General features: G+C 34.6%; 1 protein-coding gene across 3 annotated transcripts in view; it reads left to right on the top strand.

Annotated features, from left to right (window-relative positions):
- Window positions 1-19,794, top strand: part of LOC144974794 (plexin-A4-like) — a 300,472-nt gene that overhangs the window by 271,661 nt on the left and 9,017 nt on the right. For 2 of the 3 annotated variants that reach the window (XM_078918062.1, XM_078918063.1), the window contains 20 exons: window positions 303-721; window positions 1,589-1,709; window positions 2,478-2,620; window positions 2,842-3,087; window positions 4,113-4,206; window positions 4,609-4,851; window positions 6,131-6,286; window positions 6,999-7,236; window positions 9,075-9,220; window positions 10,039-10,229; window positions 10,796-10,876; window positions 11,179-11,245; window positions 11,753-11,899; window positions 12,477-12,642; window positions 14,891-15,033; window positions 15,468-15,558; window positions 16,128-16,222; window positions 16,734-16,829; window positions 17,467-17,633; window positions 19,081-19,293. In XM_078918062.1, coding sequence (XP_078774188.1) covers window positions 303-721; window positions 1,589-1,709; window positions 2,478-2,620; window positions 2,842-3,087; window positions 4,113-4,206; window positions 4,609-4,851; window positions 6,131-6,286; window positions 6,999-7,236; window positions 9,075-9,220; window positions 10,039-10,229; window positions 10,796-10,876; window positions 11,179-11,245; window positions 11,753-11,899; window positions 12,477-12,642; window positions 14,891-15,033; window positions 15,468-15,558; window positions 16,128-16,222; window positions 16,734-16,829; window positions 17,467-17,633; window positions 19,081-19,293 — 3,263 coding nt within the window. Of the gene's footprint in view, window positions 1-302; window positions 722-1,588; window positions 1,710-2,477; window positions 2,621-2,841; window positions 3,088-4,112; window positions 4,207-4,608; window positions 4,852-6,130; window positions 6,287-6,998; window positions 7,237-9,074; window positions 9,221-10,038; window positions 10,230-10,795; window positions 10,877-11,178; window positions 11,246-11,752; window positions 11,900-12,476; window positions 12,643-14,866; window positions 15,034-15,467; window positions 15,559-16,127; window positions 16,223-16,733; window positions 16,830-17,466; window positions 17,634-19,080; window positions 19,294-19,794 lie in introns of all 3 variants that reach the window. The other variant, XM_078918061.1, reaches the window with a different exon arrangement.

Below are 19,794 nucleotides of genomic sequence, written 5' to 3'. Positions count from 1 at the left end.
TATATACTATTGCTATTTGTTCTAGGTCCTAGTTTTAAATGCAATGTGTTGTACTTTGTAGACATTTGAGTGTATCTTTCATAGGAGCATTCTTTGTTTGTGCCTGGATGGGACTTTTAGGTAATTTCAAAATAGGCACATAGGTGGATTACCCATGGAATCATCTAAGTCATAAATTCAGCTAATATCGAAATCATTTTTCCTCCCTGATTTATCATTTTCTTTGTTTTGGATTTAATAACTTTCAAGCAACTTACTATCATATTCTTTATTCACCCCCTGTCCCTCTTCTTTCTCTGCAGTTTAAGTATATGAGAAAGGCAGGCTTCCAGAATGTTCCTTTGAAAGTGTTGTGGGGAGGAGGTGATTACCCACTAGACAACCCTACAAATGTGATGGTGGTGATGTACAAGTGTAGCTCCATGGCCGATACATGTGGAGACTGTCTCATGGAGGATCCCAAATATCAGTGTGGATGGTGTAAGCAATCCGGGGAACACTGCACAACCAGCATGTTCTGTCAGGGCTCCACTGGCGCGTTCCTCAAACGGGGCGCGACCTGCCTGGACCCCAAGATCACCTCGTTTTCTCCAAAGTCTGGCCCAATAGAAGGGGGTACCTATATAACAATTATCGGAAAGAATCTTGGATTTAGCGAAGGTGATGTCTTTGTTACTGTTGGAACAAGATGTGAGATTAAGAGCTACATTCCACCTAAAGAGTAAGAGAATATTTTTTTTATGTGTATTTACCTTATATTCTCACCTAGCTGATAGATAGCATCTTGTAATCAATTCAAGCTTTGTCCTTAGGTAAGACGATTTACATGTACAACCCTTAGGTAAGGGAATTTACACACATAACATCACTCAAACCAGATGAACGAGTAAATGGCGAATACTCGCTATTGAACAATGGAAATGCACAGTACAAATCTGCTGTGTTATTGAAGAACACAGTATGTGCTATTTGGTTAACATTGTATATACTGTGTTTCCAAAACCAACGGCAGAAATGCGCATAGGCAGTGTGTTGATGTGATGAAAATTAAGGTCATGGATCCACAACCTGACCTAAATTAGGTCCTGAGTTAGAAATAAGATGCCTCAACTGAAGGGCTTGAGAAAAAGCGTTTTAAAATCTTGTTCTATCTTGGATTAACATTAAATTTTGAATGTTCTTGTTTTAAAACAGTACTGCCTTTGTTTAAAAAGTTCACCAGCTAATGTTTAATTCCAAAGTTTTCTTGTTTTATAGTAGTAATGTCTTTGTCTAAAAAGTCCTTCAGCTAACGTTTAATTTGGAAGTTGTCTGTTATAAAGCAGTACTGACTTTGTCTTAAAGCTCTCTAGCTAATATTAAATTCAAAAGTTTCCTTGTTTTAAAGCAGGACTGTCTTTGTCTAAAAAGTCCTCCAGCGTCTTAAAGGCTACAAGTCTTGTCTTATATGTTAAATGTAAGCTGTTATATCATTAGAGATATAAAAGAGAGGTAACTCGTTTAGATGATGATGTTTACTATGGATATACTCAATTGTAATGCAATTTTTGAAAAAGATGTAGTATAATCATTACCCTCTTCTTTTCAGAATCGTATGTCGCACACAAAGACAGGACTCATCCTTGTTGGACAAGGCAATTCCTGTCAGGGTAGGGGTTGGTATTGGTGCCAATCAACACCACACTCTAGAATTTGGCTTTACTTTTGTGGTAAGTCTTTTATCTGGTAGCAGACAAGTAATATCCTATATTACTACGCTCCCTCGCCAAAAAAAAATAATTTTAATCCAAACATCCTTCCCGGTATCCCCCTACTGACACTACCAAAAAAAAAAAAAAAAAAAATGTGTAGGGTGTTGTAATTGGAGGTAATAGAGCAAGTGTGCAAAACTATTTCTGGGGAAATAAAATAAATATTCTATCTGCTACACCAGATCTGGTGTTGCTGACAAAGTGTTTATACCCTAAATTTCTGTTGTTGTTTTAACTTTGCTTTCATTTGAAACCTTTCAATTTTACTCATATTTGCATTATATAAATAATACTAATGCCAAATCTAACAATTTGTAAGGACTTGAGTTGGAAATTCTTCACTCTCTATTTGGTTATTAGTATTATCTATATGATCGATCAACTCAATCTGGTAATTTCTTGGCCCAGTCAAATAGAATTTGTTAAAAAACTGTATTATTGTCGAAATCATGAATTCCGAGTTAAATTGATATGTGTTTATTGTGGCAACTCAATTCTGTCTCTGACATAAAATGGAAAAAAAAAAATCTAATCTTTCATAACTCTGAGCATTTTAACGTTGACTTCAATTCTCAGCATTTATAGCTCCGTGGCATAGAATCATATCAAGGCAGGAATTGATAGATATTGGTTAGAAGTCTTGGTCTTCCACCATGGTCCTCCATTTCATTTACGTTTTATTTTTTTAATCTAGTTTTTAAAACTTTTTGTTGTCTTTTATTTAAGCAACCACGAATCACCAGTATAGAGCCCATGATTGGTCCATTTGATGGGGGCACCACCATCACCCTTCTTGGGCATCACTTGGATACAGGCTCAAACTTGACAGTAGACATTGGGAATGATAATGTCTGCCAGAACCCAAAAAGGTATTTTTGTAGAAAATACATTATAATTTTTTTTTGAATTACAATTATAAGGCAAAGTTAAATCATATTATTTTTTTTATTTACTACTTACCACTTACTTAAGATGGATGTTGCAGTATCAAAATCTCCTTTTTAAAAGACTAAGTGGTATGTCATACACTTTCCTGGTTGTGAACATTTAAATGGACTTTTATTATTTTCTATCATCCTTCTATTCCCAGCATCAATTCCACATCCATCACTTGCAAGACGACACCTCTGACCTCTTCTACAGTATCTTTATCAGCCTCATCATCATCATCATCATCATCAGGAGCAGTTGCAGCAGCATTGACCTCCAGCTCCTCTAGTTCCATGGATGTTAGGACCACCATAGACAATGCAGTGCTGCAACCTGTCGGAGTGGTGTTCAAATATGTCACCAATCCTAACATTACTTGGATGTCTCGATACTCTGTCCTCCGAAGGTAAATTTCTTCTTCCTTTTCAACCACTGTTTGAGTCTTTGAAGAATCTTTTGGCCAATCGGTTGATTAGCAATTCCCAAAGCTTTGCTTGTATTAAGTTTGGGGAATTGTAAAGTGTAAATTTATCTATCATCTTTTCTCCTGCTTTTTTAATTATTCCTTTACATGCTGAGTTTGTTTTGAGTTGGACTTGGCTGACATTTTATTTTACAATTTTCAAGAATTGAATGAAAGTCATAATTGCAATCTCTGCTATTGTTTACTTAATTAAACAGTATAGGTCTGCAGTTATAATGGGATCAATATTAGGGGGAAATTATGTAAGATGATCAGAAACAAGAGGGTTAATCTGCACCTATGAAAGTTCCACTAAGTTTTAATAATCATAGGATCTGGATAGTTCAGTGGTAGAGTGCTTTAATAAGTAGGAGTTTAGATATGTGTTCAGTCAAAAGAATAACAAGTAATGTCTACTGTCTGTTGAATGCTACAGAAATGGAAATAAACCCCAGCTTTAATTGTCATATAGTTTTGAAAGACTGCTTTGCTTCTAGGACGATGAGATGGCCGAATAGTTAGGGCATTGCTCACCGTGTTCAAGCCTTGCTTCGGGCATTTAGTTTTTTATATTCCTTGGGAGTAACAATTACCCTCCACTTTGCTCATCTTAGACAGCATGGGTCGACAATAGACTTTTGTTTGATTATTTATCTGGTACTCCTTCACGGAATGTCTTGGCAATGACATATAAAGATGTGTCATTAGTTTTGGTTTTTTTTAAATTATTTTTTTGCATCTGCACATCAACAATTTTTTTACCTATTGACTCTGAGTCTTGTCTTTCCGAGTCTTTTGTTTCTCAATTTCACCTTTTTAATTCTATTATTATATTTCTCAATCTAAAGATTGCGAAAGGTCTTCACTCCTCTCTGATATTACAATAGCTTTGTGAAACCTTGATTACATTTTGTATTATTAATTGAGTGATTATTACCCTAAGATATATTCTCATTTATACTTCACAGTGGAGGCCAGCTGGTTAATGTTTCGGGTCAAAACCTTCATCATGTCCAGTCGCCATTGATGGTCATCTGGCACAAGGGCAAATCGTACACAGGGGTATGTCTTTTACATTAATATGTAAACATTGCTCTTGAATCTTACAAAAATAAAAAACAAAATTATAATTTACATAGGATGATTTTCCATTTGCTCAACAGAAAATAATATTTATCATTTTGTGCCATCAGTGGCTAAGCAGGCATTGTAGAGTTTAATCCACAATAAAAACAAATGTAAAGATTCAGTAAATAACTAGACAGATGTTTCAGGCTTCCCCTTTATCAAAACATATCATTATACGTGTAAACAAAAAAAAATGGATGGTATTAATTTATTTTTTTTAATGTTTCAAAAAGCTCTTTTTTGTATTTATTTTCTTATCGATTCATTTTAATTTTTATCAATTTCATTGTATAATTTAGTTGTGTTTTTTTTTCTCCAATGTATTTTATATTCCAGGCATGCACCTTCTCCCAAAAGCCCGAGACAAATATGACGTGTCTGTCCCCAAGTGTGGAATCCCTAGAACAGCAGTTCCCATCTCCGATCCAGCTGGAATACGGATTCTTCATGGATGGGGTCAAGGCCCTGCGTAAGATTGGATACCTCAACAAGCTGGAGGTTCATCCAGATCCAATTCTGAATGGATTTGAGGACGGCGTGGAGCACCATCCACGGAACCATGATACTCTTTATATTGATGTAAGTTGCAGAGAAATAATAGTGAAATATACTGAACATAATATAGTGTATGATACAAAAACCAGTCAGGGCAGTTTGAAAAATTCAAGAAGAATCATGCAAAAATTGATGGGTTTTTTTTTTTCTTGTCATTTTCTAAATGTTCCACCTGGCCCTGTATAATACACACCTTTCCTGCAACTGGTACGGGGGTGATTTTTAAAGTGTTTTTATTGTAGTTTTCCTTCAAAGATATATGACCAGTGAAAAAAAATAAAAAGAGAAAGTGAGTAAGTAGTCGTACAGAGCCTTGGGACTCATGCAACCAAAGTTTATCCCATTGTTAAATGAAATCACAATTGCTCGTTACCCTTTGGATGGGATACAAGTCTCTCGCAAAGTACTTTCAACCAGATCTAACAGCTACCTCAATATTTCAACTGCACCTGTAACTGTTACAAGATGCTTTGCTAGTGAGGCAAATGTTCTTACAACTGAGCTTTTTGGGATCCCCAATTTTTAATCATCGGATCAGAATGAATATCAAGGCTACATACTAGACATAAATGAGACCCGCCACCTCAGTCTGGTGATTTATTGTACTGAACCAGATGCTGACACTTTGAATTTTATCTGTCTCCTTACCGTCCATTTTCAGACTTTTCCCCAAAACTTCACACCCAGCCAACACAAAAATAGATTTTTCTTAAACAGAAAAGCAACGAGTACATTCTGTACATAATATTGTTCAGCAAAATGAGCACTACAACACAGTGTCAAGTTTTCATAGCTATGACAAAAGATTTTCTTTAAATTTTGTGATGCACAGATGAAATCAGAGTGAAAAATTGTTGGTCGTGTCTGAACGAATGGGGCAATTTTCCTATGGTTGGTAAGAAGAGGGTTAATCATCAAAATTTAATCCGTTTTGTTGGCATTACAGCTCATCAGCTTGATGTCTTGTCTAATAATAAAAGTCTATCTATGATGAGCATTGTCAGTGGCCAGATGACAAGTACTCAAACTCTTGCTCTGTCCTTGTCTAAGGCACTTTACATACATTACCTCATTAGAATCGGGTATGAATGAATACATGGCTAAAGCATTCATTGCTATCAGATGGCGTTTATGATATGAAATGAAAATTTGGTTTCCTATGGCCTGCTGGAATAAAAAATGAAGCTTCGTGAAGCAAGTAGAGGATAATGATTCATGTAAATGAGCTATTAAATGTGCAATTTTTAAAATTTATTTTATTAAGTTGCTGGTAATAAATTTTAATTATAAAATTTCTCCTCAGGGTCGTCTGTTAGATCCAGTGAGTAAATCAGATGTGAAGATTTACATTGGTGATGCTGAGTGTCCTGTCAATTCTATCGCCAATACCATCATCAGTTGTAGTCCACCAATGGCCCAGCCATCGGCACTGGTGGGCAGTGGGCCCCCTGAAGTCATGGTAGGTAGACGTCCAGTTCCATCAGCCTCATTGTCATATATGAATAGATATAAATTATAAAAACAAAAACCATGAAATATTAGTGCTCAACTTTTTGATAAAAGGAGCTATTTATAAAATATTTCAAGTATAAATATGATCAACTTCTACAATATTGTTTCGTCATTCGCTCTTATCAGGAAGTGAAAGACTGTCACCCAACTGTAATTAAAATTTATTTAACCTTTCACCTTTATATTTTTTTCGCATTCGTGAGATAAGAATTATTATTATTATTATCACGATTGGTGGCTAAATGATCACTTCATCCAAATACCATCTGTTTCAGTGAAGCAGAATTGTTTTACTGTAAAATAGGATCATTAAAAAAAGGGAATTTTGTCAAAATACCTCAGCCTTTGCAGGTTTTTTTTATCTTTTTGAAAAATAGGAAATTAAAAATTTGGCATCAGTCACTGGTAGAAGATTAAAATCTGAAAGGTGTGTAATATACAGTGCCAGGAGGAACCTTTAGAAAGTGACAAAAGAAAATCACCAATTTTTTGCGTGATACTTCTTGACTTTTTCAAACTGCTGTAACTAGTTTTTGTATCGTACACTATATGTTCTATATATTTCACTATTTTTTCTCTGCAACTTTTGATAGCATGGCTTCAATGGTATGATGATAACATTGATGATGTTATTTCTTTTTGGTATTTCTGTCTTTCAGGTCCATATAGGCCAAAATCTGACTTACAAGCTGGGTGTACTGAAGTACGAGGAGCAGGAAGGTCTGTCCAAACTAATCATCATCATCATCATCATCGTGTCATCTGTTGTCATTTTCACCGTCGGCATCGTTTGTATCTGCTGCTTCCTCAAGTTTAGACGGAATGATGACATGGTGAAGAAAATGAGGAAGGAGATGGACCAGTTGGAATCGAGGGTGGCCAATGAATGTAAAGAAGGTATGGTGGCGTGAAGGAAAATGTCATATTTCAATAAAATGGTAGTTTTAACCTCAATTCCTTCAGGTCCAGATTTGGCCCGTGAAGCTGGAGTTTATCCCAGTTTCTATAGCATGAAATGGACAACAGCAATTGTTTGTCTATTGCAAAGTACTTTCCACCAGATCTAACAGACCCAACTACCCAATCACTGCTGGGTGGACAGGGGGTTCGGAAATATAATCTCAACTTGGGATCGATGTCAGTCCCTTTGTATGTCAAGTGAGTGCCCTACCAACTGATCTTTTCGAACAAGAGAAAATTTTCTATTATACTATCATGCTGCCCATCATTTCTCTTATTCCAGTTTTTTGTCATTTTGGCCAAAAATGTTTGACCTCAAATATTTGATAAATAATAATAATAATAATAATAATAATAATACTTTATTGCATCCCAAAAAGGAAATTTTTTTGTACAGACGTGTTATAATTTACACATAAGATAAAAATACAATGGAAATAGGATGTATATATATAAAAAAGGAGCAGCTCTATAACCAGAGCTGCGCTTTATAATATGAATAATTTCAACACTGTAAAATAGTTAAAACTGTCACTATAAATTGAAAATTGAAAAGATTGCAAAACAAATAAATTAATAAATTAATATTTATATTTTTAAAAAGTAAAAATGAGAAATAATTATATAAAATGATTATTGCTTGTTGTTATAAAGCCTAATACTGGACGGCAGAAAATATTTTCGGTGTCTCTCTGTTTTCGTTGAAATAGAGAAAGGGCGACCACTTCTTTCTGACATAATAATTGATGGTCTTAGTGGATGATACTGGTCATTTAATATTTTAGTTATTTTATTTATACAAAATTTCTCGTATAAAAGATCTACATCGTCAACATCATTTATATAGCGTTTAATGGATTTTTTAATATTTGAATTTATTTTGTTCCTTTCCACTGCTAAGCAATTGCCTCCCCAAGCTGTTATACAAAATGACAAAACACTTTCGATTACTGCTCTATAAAATAATGTGCAGAGGGTTTTATCTATTCTAAACTGAGAGAGTTTTGATAAAAAATATGTACGTCTGCACATCTTATGCCTAATTATTTTCAAGTGTTCATCCCACTTGAGCCTGTCATCAATCGTTACACCAAGGTATTTGTAGTGAGGAACTCGCTGGACGAATTGGTCCTTTAATTTTAACGGTTCTATCGGTTCCTTCACTCTCCTAAAGTCAATCACTAGCTCCTTTGTCTTGCTTATGTTAAGCTCTAGGTGGTGGGCATCACACCAAGACACAAATCTATCAATTTCTTGCCTATAAGCCACTTCGTTGCCATTTGTTATGAGGCCTTGAAGAGCGGTGTCATCTGCAAACTTTATTAAAGGTACACTCAGGTTTAAATTAAGACTAGGCCCCATAAACTCTTTGGTGTCAAGTATGAGGAGTTTTTTTTAGGGTCGTATTAAGTCATGGATCACTTACTTATATTTTGAAAGGTGGCAAGATTATATCATAAAATGAATTAAATATTTTCTTTTATTATGAAAAGGGCCTTCCGACAGTATTGGATTCTGGGAACGTATGTTTTTAGTATTTTCATATTGAAATTTAATTTGTTCAATATTGTGTTTTTCTTGTGTTCATTAATCCACTCGTTTTTTTTTTTAGGGGGGGGGGGGTCAAGAACCTCTTATTTTATCTTACTCTATATTTTGTCATATTCTTTTCATGTGGTTGAAATCCCCCCCCCCCCACCCCCCCTCTCTTCCCATTTGAACGATGTACACTTGTATACTCAAAATCATTCTATCCCTCTTACTTATTTTTCCAGCCTTTGCGGAATTACAAACTGATATGACAGAACTGACCAGTGAGACAGATGGCAGTGTGTCCATTCCATTCTGGGACTACCGTACCTACTGCATGCGGGTGTTGTTCCCTGGATGTCACGAGCACCCTGTCATAAGAGAGTTAGAGGTAAGGCTCATCACCTCTCTGTGTAAGATAAATGCAATGCATTTCCACAAAGTTTCACAAAATCGACGTTCATCACAGTGCTTTATCTACTACTCTCAATAGGCTAAATGGAACCAAAGATCCATATCTTACAGTACAAGTTACTTGTGAGGTGTCCTTTTTTATGCTAGTAGTCTCGGAATATCTTTACTGTATACAGCCAAGTACTCATTCACACGAGAGTCAAGTGGGCCATTGTATGTAAATTACCTTATCTTAGAACACGATCACCCATCCAGTCTCTGAGACAAAACAAGACAAGACAACAGTTAAGCCGTTGATGCTGTAATTTGTTGTCTTACTCATTCTTTGCCAGACTATGGATGGAATCTTTTAAGGCTCAGAATTAAAGCCATCTCTTGATGCATTTTGTTGGCTTTAGTAGCAAAGCGATCAACTCGGGGAAAACCCAAATATGCAGGAGTTTGTTGGGGGGTTTTTTTTTAAACCGATGATGATATGAATGGTTTCATCATGTCAAATTAAAGCATTTTTATTGGATAGTTTTACCCTATATTTGTTCACATGATGCATTATTGTCTGAAGAGTAGAAAACTGTTTTGTCTTAGAGTTGAACAACTTGTGACTAAAGCCACTGATTTCCTTCTCTGATATTTTTTCCCACTATTCCATTTCTCTGTGTGATTTTCTATTTACTCATCTCAAGTTTTTAGTTTCAATTGCCTTCGGCACTTCAATTCTCTTTACATTTCTTACATTTAATAAAGAATTCTTTCAACTAAAAACTAAAATTATTTTATTGTTCTTTTCCTTTGCAGCTTGATTACAGCCACAGGGAGGACACAGTTCACGGCCTCAAGCTGTTTTTCAATCTGATTCGCAACAAGACATTTTTACTGTTGTTTATCAGAACTCTGGAGACGCGTAAAGACTTCACAATCAAGGAAAGAGTGAATGTAGCCTCTCTGATATCTGTAGCACTTCAGACACAGATGGAATACAACACAGAGTAAGTAGAGACACTCATTTTGCCAGGCTGAATTAAGATTTATTCCTCTCACTTTCCAATTTCTTATTACCGGCTTATAACGATGCTTTTATAAAATATAATAATGCATTGTCAAATGTAACAAGTGAGAGAAAAAAATATATAAACATGAGAATCGGACATTTTTACTTTTCACAATATGCATGATTGGTCAAGAATGTTATTTTATTTATTTAAAATCATGACACACAACTACTCATGCTTAGCATGCTTTTTTTTTTTTTTTAATTGTCTGATGAACTTCAAATTCCATATTTTAAACTGAGTTGTCAACTGTTTGTAAACCCTGTCTTGGGTTTGAGTGAAGCTTTTAAGTCATTAAGTGGAACATTAACTGTCTTGTCTTTAACTACTGTGGAAAGAGTTGAAATTGTGTTAAAAGTAAAATTATTGTTTTTCTAACACTCCTTGATGATATCATAATTTACTAAGGTGTTCTCCACATTCAAGACATATACATTTCAAAGACAAACACTATTCACAAATTCCACTCAATTACAATTGTAACCTTTTCATTTGTCTACCAGAATTCTCAAGATCCTACTGGAAGAATTAATAGAGAAAACGGTCATTGGGCCAAAATCTCATCCACAACTGTTGCTACGACGGTATGTATTTCACCATTGCCCTGGTGCTTGCACTTTTTCTCTTTTATGTTTATTATTTATTTTCAAAACAGTTCATAGACATAAATATTGAAATTTTCCTTTTTGAGTTGGTACAAGTTTTATTTTCTTAAAATTAGAAAATGTATATATAGATTTTTATATGTGGCATCTTTGTTATTTATTTTCAAACTACATGACTTCTTTTACGACATATAAACATGTAGAAATGGATTAACATTATTCTCCTCCTTTCCCTCTCCCCCTATCCCTCTCCTTTTACCCTTTTTTCAAATGAATTTCAGGAATGAATCAGTAGCAGAAAAAATGTTGACAAATTGGTTTACATTCCTTTTATACAGATTTTTAAAAGTAAGTAAACAATGCTGATGTATGATTTTTTGAAAATGCTATTGATGTTAAAAAACGGTAATGTAAAAAAAATAATAATAAAATATAATCATTTCTGTCGTTCTGAAGAATCAAAAGTATTTATCTTCTAACTATTGTAGGACTGTTCAGTTTTAGAGTTTTGAGACGTAACTCTGGAAACTTTGAATCTAAATTTATAATCAAATTAGAAGTAGAGCGGGTGAAGAGTAGCTGGTGATTTGGTTGGAAGGTTACAGGTTCAGATCTGTCTGTATGGTGGCATTGGAATTTTTGCTTGTGACTTGGAGTTTAAATTACTCTTACCCATTCATTTGAAGATGACTTTAAATATACCCTAACTGGTCAATCTGGTAATCTGCAGGCATTATCTTTAATGGTTTAAAATTGTTCGAAAATAGAATCGTGAACATTCTAATTACAGTAGCATTATTAGAGTGAAATGTTACTCAATGAGTGTGACCTTTTAAAAATTTTCCCATAATCTAGGACTGCGCTGGTGAGCCTTTATTCATGTTATACGGGGCCATCAAACAGCAAGTCTCCAAGGGCCCTGTGGATGCCATCACCAGTGAAGCCCGTTATTCTCTCAGTGAGGACAAACTCATCAGGCAGCAGATTGACTTCAAGCCCATGGTGAGCCATAAGTAAAAGTGTCAAAGTAATTCAAACGTTTGAATATGTAAAGCCATCATTTTACATTTTATATCCTGTCAATTGTGCAATACTGTGGCAATAATAAAACATAGAGTTGACTAATCTTGACATACTTCTTATCTGTAGAAATTCTATATAGAAACAAAAAGGCCACATGAAGTATAGGCCCTTTTTTTTTGGGGGGGGGGGGGGGATTCTTCGGGTGGGGTTTTTCACAAAACAACCACTTGTCCAATTTGAAAGTCAAACTGTTTAGATCAATCTATGCAACCACGTTTTATTACTGACTATATAAACTTAAACAAAGATGAAAGAGGAGAAAAAAAATGTAAAATAGAATAGAAACTTGCCTACTCTCACTTCCTGATCACTCCTTATGTGAAATAAAATCAAATTAAGCAAAGACATTTGGGTATAAAATCAATTCATTTAATCATTTCTATTATTGAAGTATGGACTGCACTAACCATTGTTTGATCCATTCATTTAATCATTTCTATTATTGAAGTATGGACTGCATAAACCATTGTTTAACCATCCCTTTGTTGATCCCTAGGTGGTTCATGTGATGGATATTGATGCTGACCGGTGTTACCAGCCATCCCATCCAGTCAAGGTCCTCGACTGTGACACAATCTCACAGGTCAAGGAAAAAATTTTAGATGCCAATTTCAAATCAGCTCCTTTTAACAGCCGACCACGCAAGGAGGATTTGGATTTAGGTGAGTGAGAGGGGTCAAGGTCATAACAAATATTTAAGTCTTCAGCAAAGTTGTCTGAATTTCTCTTATTATTGTAATTTATCCAGTTTAGGCCATAACTACAGACACAGCCGAAGGCTCCATCTTTATGAATCCAATCGAAATTTGAGATCTGCTAATTTAAATCTCCTAAAAGAACCCCCGAAAATCTTGTTTTTTAATGAAAAATCCTTTGACCACCATGCCCTCTAATTGTGGAACCCGAGCAGCATTGAAACAAAAAATAGTGAAAATCCACTTACTTTTAGAAACTGCTTAAAAACATAATTTTTCTGTAGAGCATATAATTTATAATATATGATATTATAAAATCAATGTAGTTTTTAACTCGTTAGTTTTATATATATTTATGATATATGACGTGTTGATGTAAAGCACCAGTGAGCAATTTTGATTGGAACTATTCGCTATATAAATTCATTATTTTATTATTATTATTATTATTATTATTATTATTATTATTATTATTATTATTATTATTATTATTATTATTATTATTATTATTATTATTATTAAAAAGCAATCACAGAGATCTGATTTATGATGCATTGTTTTATTAAGACAGCACTGTGCTAAAGGGTATAGGGTTAACTTATAAATTGTAGCAAAGGTTAGCAAGACTGTTTCTAACTAACTCAGGTGTGAATGAGTACCTGGCTTGTTCTATAAGGCCTGTAGGGGGTGGGGTGGGGCGAACTCAGGTGTGAATGAGTAACTGGCTATAAGCAGTAATGGACAGTGCATGCATGGATGCAAATGTCCGACAGTAATTTTGTAAGAAATGGATATTTTGTACCATAAGGCTTGTAGGGGGTGGGGTGGGGTTGAACTAATGAGGTATTTTTAAATGGGTTGAGCTTGACGAAGCCCTGGAGAGGAAGAGCTTTATGAATATGCATGATTACTTTCATAATTGTTATCAAAGTTTTGTGGCCTTTCTTTATCAACAAGGCAATCCAATTTTTTTTTTTTTTGTCTCGTTGATAAGAGAAGATGTCCAAATTACCCTGCCATTCTTCCACTCCTGTCTGTCATTATACTGATTCCTTGATTGCTGACAATGCATGTCCATGTACTTTGAAAACCCTTGCATTCTGGGGTTTTTTTTTTTTTGTTTTTTTTTCATCACCATTCCGCTTTAAGTATTGTTGTATGGTTCTTTTATTGGTTGCAGCTGTTGCCTGTTGGTTACATTTGTTTTTATTTGGTTTTATTTCATTTTTTTTTTTTCTTCTGTGAGAGTCAATGTTATCTGGTCTTAAATTTATCACACTAATCTTTAATTTTTAATTTCTAATCGAAGTTTTTGAGGTTGTTTGTTTGTTTATTTTTTGGGTTTTTTTAAAAGTGTGTGTGTGTGTGTGTGTGTGTGTATGTGTGTGTGTGTGTGTGTGTGTGAAGTGTATATAGGGTGAATGATATATTTTTATATTATTTTTTTTTTTCCTCATTGTCATCTTTGTTTTTTTTCTTCTTTTTTTTTTTTTATTCATTATTTTTTGTTTGTTGGGTTTTTTTTTTTTTGGTTTTTTTTTGTTTGATTATCATTGGCTCTCACATTTTGCTGTTCATTCCTTATGCATGTCAATGGTTAATTTCTTGCTCTTTGAATTGTTGAAAGAGAATATTGACAATATTTATTAAGTCTTAATCTGATTTGGATGAATGGTTTATTTTTTCAATCACACGTTTTCATTTATTCTTTGATACCATTTAACAGCACTTTTATTTCACACGTTAATCTGCTGGTGAAATGTCAATCATCTCTTCAATCTTTTATTTTTCAATTAAATGTTTGGGGTTTTTTTGTGGGTTTTTTTTTTTGTTGTTGTTTTTTTTATTTATTTTTTTTCTGCTGTTTTTCTGTGTTTTGTTTTTTGGGGATTCTTTGGTCTATTCTTTTTTAGTTTGTTTTTGTTGTTTTCTTGTGTTTTTTTTTGTTTTGTTTTTTTTTTTTGTTTGGCTTTTTATTTTGATTTAGTTGGGTTATCATTTTTCATTCATTAATTTTTCACTGCAATGCATGGTTTCCTATGTTTGGTGTTTTTTGTTTGCATTTTGTGTTTTTTTCTTTCTTCCTTTATTTCCTCCCCCCCCCCCCCCCCCCCCCCCCCCCCCCATTCCAAAACCACCTTCTCCTTAACCAACCCCTGACCCTTGACCCCTCCAACGACCGCCACGACAGTTTATTATGATCATAATCCGACAGAATGGACGGTCAACGACAAGTCCCAGATCCCCCTTAAGATGTTCCCCAAGAAAGATACACGCAGCCTTATCCTGTCAGATGAAGACCACACCACCAAGACAGAGAGCAACAGTAAACGCCTCAACACTCTAAGTCATTATAAGGTATGTTTGTTTTATTTTGTTCATGGTTTTAGAAATGAAACTTTACATTTCCTTGTTCTCTAAACAACATAATAGATACTAACATGTATTCTTGTTATAACTTTCTCCTCCTCCTCCTCTACTGACTGACAATGCGCTTACCTGCCGTTAAATTTTTACCTCCATTTTGCAAATTTGCACATGATTCGTGTTAAAACAAATTTTATGTCGATAAAGTACACTTTTATCCATAGAACTTTTATTTTGATTTTAAATCAGACAAAATATAAGGATTATATTATATAAATTTTAATGATTTCTGTATTGGTATATGATTGAAATATTTATTTGGTGATTTCCAAAATTTAAGACTTTTTATTAAATTTAACATTTCAACCTCTACGCCAGATTATATATAATAACTTTCATTCTTGTGTTACCTCATTTTACCACAGGTGCCTGATGGAGCAATTGTTGCCCTCCATCCCAAACAAACTTCTATGTACAACATGAGTATTATGTCAGAAAAGAGTAGTAAATTTAGTGGTGAGTCGTTGATCTTCACTTGTTTAGACCCTAGGTTTTTTTTACTACCAATCCTTCAATCTGTATTTTTTTTTTAATTTTCTTCCAATGGTAAACTTGTTGTCTCCATGAATAAAATTGTTGTTTGAGTGATCAGAACAAGCCTGGGTCACTGTAAGAATAGCAGCTCTTGAGCCAGGGTGAGGTGATTTGCTCAAGCCCTCTGGGCGTGATGCGCAGATGTTTTAAACCTGATACCTGCAAGTTATGAGAAGAAAACTACATCATGTTTGGTATGAATTTTATAACCTCAAAATCAATCCACAGAATAAATGCTGAGGTGACAATAATGAAAGTAAAACCATAAATACTGAGTACTGTTTTAGTTTATATACTAAATAGAGAGGGTAAAAATCATCTTTTAGAGCTAGAAGGCTCACGGAGCAGGAGTTTATCCCAGGTTTCTATAGAGAAAATATTATTGTATAATCTCACCTACGCCCATTGTGTGGGATGTTCAGGGTATTTTGGATAAAGATAACGATGTGTATGCTTATGATTAATTTATTTGTTTTTGTCATTTTCCTCAGAACATTCATTTTATAACCAAAGTCCTTCCCTAACCCGTAACATGAACACCCAAAACCTACACTTTGACGTGGAGGGGTGCAAAGCCTACCATTTAGTAAGTATTTACAAAAATATTATACCGTTATACCATTTACCGCTTTGGGAATTAAGAATGAGATCATTTGTGGGATTGTTTATCAATGTCTGATCTACTGTTGTCAATTAAAGTGAGCCATTGTCTGGAACAAGCAGGGCAATGTCTTTAGTCAAAGTCCTAGTACATTATCTCTGCCATGTACTTTTCCATGTCACCTTCACCTTCATCAGATATAAACAGATTGAGCGACACAGTTACAGCTGTACGAATTGGTCTATTCAGTGCTTGTTATTTTTAGTATTATTGTATAATATGGTGTCATTATGTCAGAAAATATATTCTTCTCCTGGTAAGCTGAGAATGGTTATATGTATCTCTCAAAACTCAAATTTCAAAATGATTGATTCTTCTGAAAGTATCTAATTCCCATTTATTCAAAAAGGATTAATTAGTTTTGATGCCAAGTATGTCATAATATTGTAAGTCATTGTGCTCCACATATTCAATCATCATCCATTCTTCCCTTCAGGTACGGCATCAAGATGCAGAATTAAACAACAAGGAAGGAGAAAGAGGGAACAAAATGGTGTCTGAAATATACTTGCCCAGGCTTTTGGTCACAAAGGTATGTAGTATTCCCATTTCAAAGGGATTTTTCGTTTACAATACAATAATTAAAATAGATTCCTCTATATTACTATATACCAGATTATTTTCCATTGAGAGCATACTGTATATGATATCATTGAAATTAGTTGTTGTTATCATGTAGCGGATAAATTTGAAAACGGTAATTAACTGAATGAGAAGTGACCACATTTTTAGACAAAATAGCAGAAATATCATTCATCTGTTCCTATACTTGGCCTTGCAAGGATCCTGAAAGGTTGGATGTCAAAAAAAAAATTAATTAAAACATGAAGGCGTTCAACTGCTTGAGGAACTCAGACAGGTAAACTTACTGGGGAGGCAACAAAAAGGAGGCGATTGACAAATCTGGGTAGGAAAACAGCTGTGGAGACCCTGCAGTCCTTAAGGAGTGAAAAGGAATATGTTGTCATGGAAATGAAGAGGCTGTAAGTTGATAAGAATTATTAATATTATTTGTTATGATACATTTCTCTAAAGGAAAGTAATTTATTGAGTGTACTTTCTTTTTTTGTTGAGGTATTTATATTGCTGTGATATGAAATGACTGTTTCCGCCATTAATATCTTTTTTACATTTCAGTATTATGCTACATTGTTTTGTTTTGTTTTCAGGGTACCCTTCAGTCTTTTGTTGATGATTTATTTGAGCGAATCTTCAGCACAGCCCATCGAGGCACAGCCTTACCCTTAGCCATCAAGTACATGTTTGACTTCCTAGATGACCAAGCATTGCATCACGGCGTCTCTGAGGAGGCCGTCCATATCTGGAAATCTAACAGGTCAGCTGGAAATGACAATTTGGGGAAATCTATTTTTAGAATGTGCCTTAACACTTTTACAATTGTGCCTAAGTGTAGACTTCGACATAAAGTCGTCAGGGATGCCCTTTTTCCGGCTAAAGTCAGAAAACTGGCTTTTTAAAAATCTCGCGACTGACCTTGGTAGGTACTGGTGAGTAAAGATGAAAGTATTGGTTGTGGAACAACCGAAGTCGTCAATCACTTACCATCAGCAAAAGAAAATAATAAAGCTAAAAATAGACAAAGAAAGGAATGACACACACCTAGAACACAACAAGCAGGATCCAATCCATGCCATTCAGCGAAGTAGCCAAGTCACTCTATTCCGCCTCCGAACAGGACACAATAGACTAAGAGGACATATGTTTACAAAGCTAGGTATTGGAACAACCCCTTATTGCCCATGTGGAACCGACCATGAAACCACTTTACATGTGCTTATGGATTGCCCATTATACAACGTGCAACGTTCGAACCACTGGGTCACCCCTACAACACTCAACACAAAGCTCTATGGTGAGGCTGAGGACCTAAAGCGGACCACAGACTTCATAGCAGATATCGGACTGCAGCCATAGATGTCCATCAGAGGAACGAAGAAGAAGAAGAAGAAAAAGGCAACAGTGAAGGGGAAGCTAGATGGATGCATGTCCTTTTCTACGATTTATGGGTGATAGATTGATGAAAAGCTTTTGCACAAAGTTTTGCCATATAATATGGTCTTTACAAGAAAAACTTTCAGCCTTTTTAAAAATTTAGCAAAGGGCATCCCTGAATCCACTTACTGAAGTTTAAAAAGTAATTTAAAATTAGGAGTACAGTTGCAGGCTTAAAAATCTTGAGCTTTTTATTTAAATCTTGAGCTTTTATATAGCGCAATATCCACTAAACGTGCTCAAAGCACTTTACAAAGGGTCCCTGACCAACAGCAACACGTAACATGTAGAACGAGACATGACGCCTCTTAGGCGATATTACAATTTTTTCATTGTATTCAAGACAGAAGACAAAACTGTGTGATATTCAGATGAAATAGTAAGAAAGCAAAGGAATAGGAGGTCAAACTCATGACAAACAGATGACATTATCTTATGTTATTGCCTGTTCAAGTCGTGGAACCATGTATTAGGTTCTATCAGGGTTTTTTAAAATGATTTAAATCAAGATTTTCCAGTTTATAACTTTTATCTTTTTTATATGTAATTGGTGACGCTCTTAAGATGTAATTAGTAGATGCTATAATTATTGACAGTAAATTACTAAAGTTTATCCCGACTTTCGGGTAGAGAGGATGTGCCATGGAAGAAATAGTACTTTTGTACACACCGACACACACACACACACACACATACACACCGACACACACACACTCCAATAAATTTTCACTAATATTTTTTTCAATATTTTATTTACCTTGCCATTCTAGTCTTCCATTACGATTCTGGGTGAATGTGATAAAGAATCCCGACTTTGCCTTTGATATCTACAAATCTAACATTGTCGACTCGTGCCTGACGGTCATTGGACAGACCTTTATGGACTGCTGCTCAAACCAGGAACACAAATTGACCAAGGACTCACCGTCGTGCAAGTTATTGTTTGCCAAGGACATACCTAAATACAAGCAATGGGTGGCCAGGTAAGCTGTGATGATGATAAAGTCACCTATTTTAGTCACCTCGTGTTTAATGCTCATCAACGATAACAGGATTTCTTAATTGAACAACACGACTTTTATTGTTTTCAGTGTTGTGGTTTTTTTTGTTTTTTTTTAAAATTTTGTTTTGGGTTTTTTTTGGGGTCTTTTTGGGGAGGGGAGGGGGGTTGGGGGGGTTGTGTATTGAAATATGTATGTTGAAAATAGCTTCTTCAGTTGCTTCCATGATTATAGTTGATATATATATATATATATATATATATATATATATATATATATATATATATTATATATATATATATATATATATATATATATATATATATATATATATATTATATATATATATATATATATATATATATATATATATATATATATATATATATATAAGGAAAAAAAATAATTTTGTGGTAAGAGTCCATGTTCAGCAGTCCGTGTTAATCCGGTCATATCATTATTATATTATGTGGGAATAATATA

This window comes from Berghia stephanieae, chromosome 6 (assembly GCF_034508935.2).
Source record: "Berghia stephanieae isolate SIO BIC M18660-M18661 chromosome 6, UCSD_Bste_1.3, whole genome shotgun sequence".
NCBI classification, from domain to species: domain Eukaryota; kingdom Metazoa; phylum Mollusca; class Gastropoda; order Nudibranchia; family Aeolidiidae; genus Berghia; species Berghia stephanieae.
This window is presented reverse-complemented; position numbering and strand designations above follow the sequence as displayed.